General features: G+C 38.9%; 1 protein-coding gene across 3 annotated transcripts in view; it reads left to right on the plus strand.

The window, feature by feature from the left end:
• KCNN2 (potassium calcium-activated channel subfamily N member 2) overlaps window positions 1-4422 on the plus strand; it is a 78641-nt gene extending 74219 nt beyond the window's left edge. For all 3 annotated transcript variants that reach the window (XM_075726444.1, XM_075726445.1, XM_075726446.1), the window contains 2 exons: window positions 2182-2251; window positions 4135-4422. In XM_075726444.1, coding sequence (XP_075582559.1) covers window positions 2182-2251; window positions 4135-4422 — 358 coding nt within the window. The remainder of the gene's footprint in view (window positions 1-2181; window positions 2252-4134) is intronic.
• The last annotated feature ends 7969 nt before the right edge of the window (window positions 4423-12391 follow it).

Genomic DNA, 12391 nt, shown 5'->3' on the forward strand with positions numbered 1-12391 from the left:
TGATTGAAAGAAGTAGCAACTCCCTAGGACTTCCCACCTGCTGAATCGAGCCCACTGTGCTCATTTGGTTGCTTTAGTATATTTTACAGTTTGTTTTCTTTTGTTTTGTCTTTTTATTTCAACAAAATGAAAATAGAGCTCGGAAGTAAGTTGTATAAGCTGTTCCTTTCTAAATTTGCAGAATTTACCACTGTCTGCATGCAAAAAATAGAATCTTTATTTGTGAACTTCAGTGGTCTGATTGCTGCCGTGGAAACGCGATCCAGAATCATGATCTTTTGCTGTGATAAGTGAAGTTCATAAAATCAAGATGTTTCATATTTTCTCTTAATGAATTTAGGAATGAAAGTCTTGACAGTTTTCTTGAAATCCGGCTGCTGCAGCTAAAGACTTGCCATTACCTAGAGAAACTTTTTTACAGTCTGTGATAGGTATTGGGTTGGTTACCATGAGGAATTATCATGTTGGTGTCAGCTGGTACTTGTATTGCTACAATAATAAATGATTTCTTGGAATTTTAGAATTAAAATTAAAATACTAACTGGCAAACAGATGAGTCAATGAATCTTAAGCAGGAAGCACATATTCTGCAAATTATTTGAGAGATGCTCACCAAAACACTAGAGTTATCATTCTCCAGTCAAATCATTACATGCTTACCTTTGAGTAATTATTCTGTTCTGACACTGTAATGATATAACTCCATACCTTGGAGAGTCCTCCATATTTTTTGCATTAGAATAGCTCCAGCTCCTAACCTCTGAAAGCACCATTCCTACAGTCTGCATTTATGTTGTGCTCTGAAGGAAGTGTCCAGGGGAAGAAGAGCGTATGACATTCCAGTAACAAGCCACTTGGAATGTCAATTTTTTTGTGCACAGATGTTTTCTACCTTAACAGAGCTATTACCATGTGTTTTAAAAGATACTTCAGTCTTCACAACTTATTTTCACATGGTGGTTAGCCTAGATATGAAAGGAAGTGCTTGGTAGGTAAAGTTATGAACAGAAACTTCCTGATTTTGGAATATCTCCAAGAAGGCTTTCTTTAAACTAGTTTTCTAAGTAACACCATCACTGAGAAACAGGCAGAGTATGCATTAGCATACACCTGCCACAAAATGCTGCCAAACTTATTTTCATTTGACAGCTAACCAAATGGTTAGCTTGCTTGGCCTTTGACATACTGGTGGACTGCATGATATCACACATTGTTTATAACTTGATTTGTTGTTTTTGAAAACTGCTATTGCCTGCTCAGAACAGCTGCCAGAAAAGTCATTGAAAGTCCAAGTATTTCTCTGTTGGGAAATGCTGAACAAATGACTCATTAGGGGAGGAATTGCTTATTTGTGAGAATCGCATCTACAAACCACTCATCTGGTAGTTAATCTGAAAAACATGGACTTTGTTTCAGGGAACACATAAGAAAGGTTGTCTTCCAAAGAATGTGCATAACTAATAATAATGCATAGGTAGGCATCAAAGAGAAAAATATACCTGTGTTGCTTCTTTCATAGTTTTTCAATGCTGTAGTTTAAATAGTGCATTGAAAAGGAATGTCTAATGTAAGTTTAAAATATAATCATATTTAGATTCACAGATTATGTAAGAAAATCAAATGTATTGGCAAGTATGTTGGTTATTTAGCTGCTGGTCAGATGGAAGTTCTGTTTAAAGTAATGAGAAACTCACTTATCACTGTATTTCCATCAGGTTCAAACACCTGCTAACCCAATCCATTTCCGACAGAACAGGGCTAATACCTGTATCTAGTCATGTAGGCATGGGAAGATTCTTGATTGCTACAACGTTAATGACAAAAAAGGGTTGTTCTATGTTTCTTCCCATACCTACTTGTCACGATACTGAGGCTTTGAGGAATGTTTTGGCTTCCTTTCATATAGTCTGGATAAATTGTTATCTCCCTTTTTGAATTCAAGTTTGACCATGGCAAATGGTATTCTCAAGGACATCACATTTCCTTGCTCTTTCCTTTTTTGCGGTGTTGAAGAAGCATGCTTCTCATTGTAGCAGGCACATGACCAATTCTGACTTTACACAAAGTACTCAAGGCATTGTCCATGCAGTTATTTGCTCTTGTAAGTTTTGTGCATGCTTTTTAGAAATCCTAATATGACCACATACACACAAAAATCTGACTTAAAATTCCACTTTTTAGGTTAAGAAGTGTAAAAATGGAACAAAGGAAACTGAATGATCAAGCCAACACTTTGGTGGACCTGGCAAAGGTTAGTAGGCAATTACTGTTAACATTCGTCCTTTCAAAATGAGGAGTTTGTAAGTGAAAATGTTATGCATTATACATGCAAATATTGTTAACAAGTTTGGGTTTTGTAGAAAATGAAAATGTGTGTTTTGTGGTAACACCTACTGAATGAAACATCTTGTTTATAGCTCTGACCAAAGTTTGAATGCACCTTTTTTTCTTGTACATTTGAAAAAAGATGTCACAATTGAGAGGCTGACCTTGAGAGCTCCTGAAGTGACTGCAGTGGTCGCGGTAAATGCTGAACTGTGAGTGGGCCATAGTAGTGTAGTGCTGTGCAGTAAGGAGATTTTCTGTCCAGTGATAGTGACTGTGCCATGAGGGACCACAGTACACAGGCTCTCATGCAGACTGGAATTGGAGGTTCTGTTTTTCTATATCTGTTGTCTTATGCAGCAGTGACTTTGGACAAGTAAATTTAGGTCTGCATTTGTTTAAGTTTTTATAATGAATAATAGCTGCCTACATTGCCAATATATCATAAGGCTTTATTAAACTTTTTTAAGCCATTTGAGATGAGGTAGAAGAGGCTATTCAGTTACAAACTGCTTGCCTATTGTTGCTGGGATTTTTCATTAATATAAAGTAATAACTAGGGAGTTAGAGGGCTGAGCTGGTAACATTCCAGGTTTCACAATAGACCTCAGTATTTAACAGTTACTTTGATCTTAATTTGAGGCTACATTAGAGACATTAGTGGGCTTTTCCTAAGGGTTTCTTGTACATCTCTTCACGTACCTCAAAACCCTCCTCAATTTGAAGTGCATCAAAGCAAAGATTAAACTCTTCAGTGTTCATTGTCCTTTTGCTTTAGAGAACCACCTGACGACTTCAGTTGCTGAAAATACTTTTCAGTCTAATGCTTCTGGCAACTGATAAGGACTTTTCAGATACTATTTAATGTAGACTACTTTGCTTTCAAGGGTTATGCTAGCATCTTGAAACAGGGGGCAGAGAAATGGGTTATCGACACTCATCTGATAGTGAAGTGCTTTACACTTCAGGCAGTCAGTCATCCAATTAATTTTTGTTCCCTTTGGATGGTTTATAAACTTCAACCAGTTTGTCTACTGAAGTACATTCAGTTTTGACTGTAGTTTAAGTCTAACCTGAAGTCTCAGTCTATCAGAGGGAGAAATTCAGTCATTATTTTTAACCAGTTCCAAGTCTCTATGAAATAACACGTTTCAGATTACATTTTTACTGACCACTATGGCATTCTAAAGTACACCCTATACACTTACTGTAACCAAGCAGTGTTTTGTAGAGGGCGGATAGATTGGGGAACGCAGAAGTAGAGAAGTATACAATTGAGTTTTTACTCCTTGCACTACATTTCAAAAACATTCCACACAACTAGTTGTTAATAGAGCCAATTCCAGAAAACCTGTTCAGTTTAAGGAGAAAGCAAAAGAATAGCATTTGTGTTCTGCTTAGAAGAATGAGGGTGATTAAAACCAGAGGAAGTACAGAAGAGTCAAGGATGGATCATGGCTTTGGAGCCTTTGGTCTCGTGGTGGCTTACACAACTGACAGTTCACAAAGCTTAGCACGGTGCATTTCTAAGCACCTGAACTTCCAAAAAAGGTCTGGCCTTTTGCCTAATCCATTTAGACCTTAACATCTACTTAAAATACATTGCATTTCTGCTCAAAAAATTTAGTAGAAAGTTTATTCTGAATCTACAAGGAAAATTATTTCACAAGACTAGATATTGTTACAATATTCATATCCCTTTTTTTTTGTGAAGTGCAAAAGCATTTATGAACCCCTATAGAGTTGTGCTGCTTGTTAGAATATTTGTAAGGTCTTTCTAAACCTCTGTTTACATCCTTCTACTTTCAGACTCAAAACATCATGTATGACATGATTTCTGACTTAAATGAAAGAAGCGAAGATTTTGAGAAGAGAATTGTTACTCTGGAAACTAAACTGGAAACTTTAATTGGTAGCATTCAAGCTCTCCCTGGACTGATTAGCCAGACAATCAGCCAGCAGCAGAGGGATTTCCTCGAGGCTCATATCCAAAATTATGATAAGCATGTTGCCTACAGTGCTGAACGGTCACGATCTTTGTCAAGAAGAAGGAGATCATCCTCCACAGCACCACCAACTTCATCAGAGAGTAGCTAGAAGAGAATAAGTTAACCACAAAATAAAGACTTTTTGCCATCATATGGTCAATATTTTAGCTTTTATTGTAAAGCCCTATGGTTCTAACCAGTGTTATCTGGGTTCTGATGTCAGAATCCTGGAAACCTGAACATATTTTAGGCCAAAATGAGTGAAAACTCCTTTTTTCCCCCCTCCTCCTCTCAGATGCACAGTGAATGCACCTATTATTGCTATATTAGATTGTTCCTCCTGTAATTTCACTAACTTTTTATTCATGCACTTCAAAGAAACTTTACTACTACAGTATATAATATAATAAAAAGGTTAATTTCTGCACATAGTTGCTTGGTTACTTGGACTTAACAACTAAAAAAAGCTCACAATCAAAAGGCCTAATTATAAACTTTTAAGAAACAAAATTAAAGCTTAATAATTATCTCTCAGTATGAAAACTAATTCTCTAAACTTTGCTTGCAGTGGAGGGGGAAAAAAATCAATATTAATCTAACAGTGTACTGTATATGTATAGTCATTTTAAAAGGTCAGACAGCTTCGATTTCTGAAGTGATTGATTAAAAATATGGTTTATCCTAGAAAATAAGTTACGAAGTACGCTATGGGTTTTTTAAATCTTCTTAGGGCTTTTGTTTAACATGCATTTGGTACACACACACATAGATAATATATATACATACATACTTATGTATATAAAATTATTTATGCACTGCCCATGGCAAAGATCTTTTAAACTGACTATTTGTAAAGCTACTGGCATGCAAAAAGCACAGGTAAAGTCCTGTTGATTTATTCAGAGTCTCATAATTATGCCAGGTAAGTATGTCCAGACAGAAGCATCACTTTCAAGCTGGAAGTCTCCCATTAATGCTGTTCGGGTTTTGAAAGTGTTAGGTTGCTACTTTCCCACTCCCTTTTTTTGTGTTTGATGTTTCTGGAGTGAATGACTGACACACAGAGTTATAGTACATACAATTGCGTGATGGCAGCACAGCGTTCTGTATACATTACATTTGGGTAATCCCCATGGTTTCTGCTATGCAGTCAAGCTTAGCAGGACACTTTTAGCAATATTTCCAAAACCTGTTGTAAAAAACCTGCTGTAGACTGGAGCTATGGCAGTGGGGTATCTGTGGTACTTTACAAATAATAAGGTCTCCTGATGTCTTAAAAAAACCACAAAGCGTAGTGTACACATTTGTGAAAAAGTTCTGGCTGACTTTTGTCCTGGTTTATATTCCAGAGTAGCTAAACTAGGTAAGCTTAAATGCTCAGCACATGCAACTTGCAGTCACAATTCCTAATTATAAACAGGAAATTATTTGACTTTTTGAAATATTTTATAGTACTTGTGATTTATGAAACATACTAGTCCCGTGTTGTCGTCCCCCCCAATTTACAGACAAGGGTGACACTATAGCTAAGTAGGCATGGCTGACTGTTTCCGAGGAATACTATGTCTGCCTAGAAGTAACTAACATGCACATTAAAGGAAATGCCGATTGCTCCATGAGACATTGTGAGTTCTGGTCAGTAGCGACAGGCAGGGAAGATAGGAGTGCAGAAAGTCAGGGCAGAGCCATGCTGGGCAAGACAGAAGAGCTGTTCTCCCAACACCTGCAATTCCCCAAACCACATACATAATCTGAAAAGCAGCAGACACTTTAGGCCAATTTAAAATAAAGGGTCTGCCAATTTCGGGGGTACAAAATATATAATTGATGAATATAAGTTACATCCAGAGGCATTGCTTGTTTGTGAAAAGGTCAAGAGTTTATTCAACACTTTTTATGTCCTTGACAAAGGTCAGGACTTTGCAGTGTTTTTCCCCCTAGATGAGCAGGATGGTTGCATGCCTTTGGAGTGCCTTGTTTACACACTGTGGTATTTTGTGACTGGAGATAATAAGCAGTATGCACAGTATTTGCAGTTCTGCTTTTGTTTTTATGAAGTACATTTCCAAAGCAAAAGATGGATGTTATGTAGTGCTAATGCTGTGTTAGCACAGTCCTAAACTAGATGAGATTTTGAGTGGTCATGAGGCCACCTGCTTTACACTGTTGGCAGGATTAGAAGTAGTGATTAATAATATTGGAATCTAGTAGTCAAGTTTCAGAATTCTTTTTTTGAAGATTTTTGTTTGTCCATTCCCCCATTTTTGTGTTTAATTTAGACTATTTTTCCTGTAATTGAATTTGAAATACACTTGCTGTAGCTTGAATACATTCCTTTTTGTCCTGTCAGCTTGAACTAGCTCTTTCATTGTTTACAACATCTTTTTTATATTTGCAAGACCCTTTTTTTTTCCTCCTCTGAATTTTACAACTGGGTTTTTAAAGAACTGTAGCTCCACATTGAAAATTCTTTTCCAATCTGTCGAGTTAAGTTTGAATTAAGATCTAGCTATAAGTATTGAGCTGGTTTCTTCTGATGTGAAAGAGCAACTGTCATCTTTGATCTCTCTTACAGAGTAGGACTCAGGAGCCTGAACCTACTGAATTCTTGCAGCTACTTCATTCAGGCAGGTCTGTGAGATGTACCAGGACTATCCCCATCAGTTGGGTTCTGTAAAGATCTGCCAAATTCTTTCGGATTCCTTCTTTGTTTTTAAAGCAAACAACAAATGATGACACCATGGAATACTCCAATTCATTTCTTAATTTACTCTAAAGCTCACTTCAAATATTTTATGTGCATTTTTGGTACTCATGATTCTTTTCTTCTAATACCTGGTTTTGAAAACCACTTAAGCGCTACATGTGAATCCAGTCCAAGAAAAGACAGATATAAACTTATATTCAGGAGAGCACAAAGCAGTATGGGTTTGATTTTCTTGTTCCTGATATAAAACTCGTTTTATTCTTTCCTTGTTTGAGTTTTGTAGTACCACAAATTCCATTACTGATTTTTTTTATTTCCAAAACTTACGCTCCTTCACTGTGTTCAGTATATGAGCTCACCAAAAGGAAAATGGTGCATTATGACACATCTCAGAAACTGCTTGTGTAGTTGAATGTAGATTTTTCTTGGAAAGATTGTTTACAAACAACAAGGTATATTTCTTAAAGCATATGGCGTATTTACCATGTTACAGTTGAAAAGCTTCATGCACCTTTGGCTTTAGTCTCACCGATAGGAAAATTCAGCTTTCAGTTGCTATTGAACTTCTCCTTTTCACTGCATTCCAGACACCAATTCCATTTATCAGTTACTTTGGAGTCTTGTTGCCAGTCCTTGCATTTTTAATGACACTTAGCAGAGATACCTTGCCTGTAAGGACTGAAATGTAAGATCACAAATAGGCCTATTCATGATGCTTAGAACTCAGTACACTGATTTAAATAGTATTTTTTAGTTACATTTAAGTTTTTGCAGGATCAGAATAATACAGTCACAGATACTAGCAAATTGCTCTGCACTTTTTAATTCTGCAAATCATTATCTATTGTAAGCCTGCAGCTCTTCCCAGACAGACTTGTGCGACTCAGCCTTTCTTTACCTTCCACTGCTCCATAAAGATGGAGCTGATACACAAAGAGCTTTATTATCTAAAAGTTAAACATCCAGCTTAGGAGCTCTGAATGGCTTCTGGAAGTCCATACCTTTCCTTGTAAGCTATTTAAAAAATGTGGCTCCCCAGACTGGGTCTGAATCACTGTCATCATTGGGGGTCAAAGATGGGTCATAGGCATACTGTTTTACTGCTGCTCAATTTATAAGACTCTTTCCATGTCAGATCATATGTAGACATTCAAATGGATACACCGCACACTAAAAGCATACCTAAGCATAAAAAACAAATGGTTTAAATATGAGTGTCTAATATTCAGAATAAAACCTATTACCCATATCAGTAGTACAAATGCAAATTCTCTGAAAACTCTTTTCCTGTAACTAAAAGTTATGAAAAATTTTTAATAAGTTTTATCTACAGAAGGAAGAATCTCTGATTAGTGAGTTTGTTCTCTCCATCTGCCAAATATTGCTCATATTGTTTCTTTTTTTAAAAGAAAGTCCTTAAAGTCCTTTTGCCTTTTTAGTCCACCCCTCTCAAAAGAAAGTTACTGAGTTGTGAGAAACAGCCAAATAAGGGAAGCGAGGAAAAAGCTAAGATTGCTCTGTCTCACCTTCAGAAACCTACCCCCAATCAGCATATCTACGTGCTCAGGTAAAAACAGTCACAATTTTCCTCCACCAGCACTCCTGGCTACCTAGAAACAAGCCAGCTGTAGCCCAGGGAGAGCACTGCTGTATCAGTACAGTCCTGAGGTGCAGCTTACACACACTCAAAGCCAACCATTTCTGTATATGTGGAACTTTATGTATGCATAATAAAATTAACCTACATCTGTCAATCAGGGCTTATGAATCTGATCCTATACCTGTTAGCAGAAGTACAGAGAAGACAGAGCTGTAATGTCTGTTAGCCTTTTTTCTCCAAACCTTGTAGGGAGCACATTTAAGGATCTTTGCCCTCTCCATGACTGAGAGAGTAAAGAAAAAGAGATGCTTAGCAGACACTTTGCCGTTAGGTGTGCACAGGTTAGGGCTCTGACCTGCCCAAGTGCTTCACAATACGCGTATCAATGCTGGTCCAGAAACCACAGGGTTTCACTTACTGTAGAGTAAGCACTCACACTCACTGTGAGTAAGCACAGCACGGAGCAAATAAGCCCCATCTCTCAAGAACAGCCTGATGCGCAAGATGATCACAATAAACAGGAGAGGAGAGCTGTGTTAATCTATGCAACTCTGCTCAAGACTTACGGCTTAGCATAGCACCAAGCCTAATGCAGACACTTGACTCCCTGCCAAGAATTGCTTGCAGCTGGGCAGTATAGCACATGGATGGAGCAGGTGCAGCATAGTCTGGGCTAGGGTGCATTGACATGCTCTGAGAAAGCTGAAATGGAGGCAGTTGCCAGAATTAGGATGATCATACTGCTGTATATTAGACTTTATTACAGTGGTACAGTTGAAGCTCCATTAGGTCAATAATTTTCAGGCTTCTGTATGAAGAAGGTTCTCCTGCAGAGGACTGCAGCAAAGCCTTTCTGCATAATGGCGGATATGCAACACAGCTGCAGTGCAAGAAAAACCATAAACCACAAACATGAACGTGTTGCAATCTAACATGGCAAGTAACCAATTCAGATGGAGAAGTGAAGCATAAAATGCTTTATGCTGACTTCCCTTACGTTCAGATTCACTTAAACCCATTAGTATCTTCAAATATTTAGGAGAATCTAGACTGTTTTCAATTATACATGAAGCAAGCAACAAGCTTTTAGTTAAAGGTTCTACTCTAAAATGATGCCTATTCTGACCTCTTGTTGCCTTTAAAACCTGCATTTCCAAATATCTCGAGTCTAAAGAGAAGCCACATGTTCTGCTAAGTGGTTACAACAAAGCAGGTCTCTCAGTAGAAGAGCATCTCCAGTCCAGTTAAATGATCACACATCATGTGGCACCACAAATAATAATGAAGTTAAAAAAACCCATTCAAGTGGGTGAATTGACCAGCTACAGGCTTCAGAGCTTAGAAGAGGTTTAAGTGAAGCCTCACTCCAGGTCTGAAAGTCATGGGTATCATGAAAAGTAAGAGACAGTGCAATTATATTTCCTGACAATGAACAATAGGGGCACACTGTTTGTGTTTAACACTATTCATCACCTTACATGGAGAAGTTGTCAAATTATTACAGAAGTATGAGGGCTGCTCATCACACAGAAATAAAGCAAGATTTTTTTAACAGAGAACTCCAAACCCTGTAATAGAAATTAGGAGAAAACCTGAAAGAGCTTCTGCTAGATTATTGTCTCAGAAGACAAGCACCTAGCCTCCAGAAAAATTGCAAGAGGTAAGGTTTCAAGTGGTCTCAAGCAAAAATTAAACAAAATAAAATAGCTCAGGAGCAGTTTTACACACTCAGAATTTGCCTTTAAAAAGAAAAAAGCCCAACCCTATACAATGTGCTGAGTACCACAAATCTGTGCAAAATGAAGTGGGGCAGTGCTCTGCCTCTCCAAAGTGACTGAGTCCAGATTCCTGCTGGAGAAGTTAGAAGTGTCCAATGGTCAGCACATGAATAAGCACATGCTTGTAGAACAAGAAATCTATCTTAAGAATCACTCCTAAACTTAACCTGCAGTTTCAAATGGTTGTGGCACACTCAGTAACATTGCAGTAACAATCAGAGCTCCAAGATTTTTTTTTGCAAACGTCACTTACCACACACACACGCGTGCACACAAGCTTTGGTTAAAAGGTCTGTCAACAGTGCATAACCACCCACACTGCCTCCATTCCTCCTGCCTGCCCTCAACCCTTTGCTCTATGCATTTGCCTCCAGCAGCTGCTGAGCGCCCGGAACTGTGGCTGCTTCTGTCAGCACCCCTAGTACAGAGCTGCTAGTACTGATCTGAAAGGCAAGGTGGCCCCAGGGCGCTTGAGAGGGCACTGGCCCAGTACTTGTAACTGGAGAGAGCAGGTAGCAAGACTCAACCTGAAGGTGGTCATGGCCACCTCGGCTGGGCAGCAGCGTGTAAGCTGGGAGTTACGATGACTCCATCCGTTCTTCGTCCCACATCACTGTATCACTACGTTCTTGTATTTCTCAAATGCTCTTATGGACTGAAAAATGGTTTTCCTGTCACATCTCAAGTGTGGTAAGACCTCACTCATTTTGACAGGCTGTGCCACTGCTGTGAGGAAAGCACAAGGTCTGCTGCTCCGGGGCGAGCACAGGGCAACACTGTGCCACTCAGCAGGACCCTTTCAGACAACTGTCTGATTTTGAGATTGAAACTGACAGCACTGCACCAGCACCGGTTATTCAGGGTTCAAGGGGAATAAACCTTAGTAAGGTGTTCCGGCTGGGCAATGAGATTTAGGAGCTTAGCTTCTAAGTGGGTAAACGTTAAAGTCTACTTCCAAAAAAATGAGAGAGGGAGAAAAATATGGTGCAAGGAGAGACATCTCAATTAGCCCTTCTTGATATCTGTGTTGGCTGGAGTTCAGAATCTCCCTTGCGCTGTGCAACAGTGAGACAAAAGACCTGCAGATTCACTCCTGAGCACCTGAGTTCAGAAGACAGTCCCAAGGCTGAAGTGTGCCAGCAAGCCACCTAGCTTCATTAGCTTCCTTTGAAACAGAGCTTGCAGTCAGTTTGGCTAGTAACGGTGCATCAAATGCATTGCATTATCTGTGGTTTCAACATGCTTTGAAAGCACCTCCTGCTGCTGGGCTCAGGACCCTCTGAGGAGTACTGTATTGACTTCAGGCAGCTCCGCTGGCACCACTGCCAGACCATTTCCACAGACGTGCCAGAAAATGTCCACGCCCATTGAATTCACCTGGTCATCAGGTACTGTAACACCTTGTACTGGCTGCTCAGCACATCATCCCTGATCAGGTCTGGAGAGAAGAAGCTTTCCCATGATGTCCGGAGCCACTTTGGAAGATAATGCAGGAATAGCTGAAAGGGTTACAGTTCTTTCAGATTTTTTAGTTACAATCTACACATAGAGGAAGCATTCAGGTATCAAAAGCACAGTGGTAGGAAGTTAGGCCATACTTATTTCAGTTATCAAGTACATGAAAAGAAACATGAAAATTGTGCATAAGAAATAGACTGCTTTTCCAGAACTCCCATATTCAGGGTTATATTTCCTGCCTTGCTACCCTGTTTTCTCCAGTCTATAAAATGTATTTAGTGATTCAGCTATATTTATTTTCAATTTGAAGCAATTGCTTTAATACAGCAGCATGAAATAGGGTCATTTCCAGAATTGCAAATATTCTTTTCAGTGGAAGGGAAACAGAAGAGAGAGGGGCAAGTAGCAGCTGGGCTTTCCAAATAAGGTTTGTAACAAATTTCAGGGAGGTAGAAATAGGACAGAGAGAGGGTTTGATCCTCAGCTGGCACAGCCTGCAGCCTCTTTATTACTGGTCAGTGGATAGGTCTGAATT

Source organism: Pelecanus crispus, chromosome Z (genome assembly GCF_030463565.1).
Source record: "Pelecanus crispus isolate bPelCri1 chromosome Z, bPelCri1.pri, whole genome shotgun sequence".
Classification (NCBI taxonomy): Eukaryota; Metazoa; Chordata; class Aves; order Pelecaniformes; family Pelecanidae; genus Pelecanus; species Pelecanus crispus.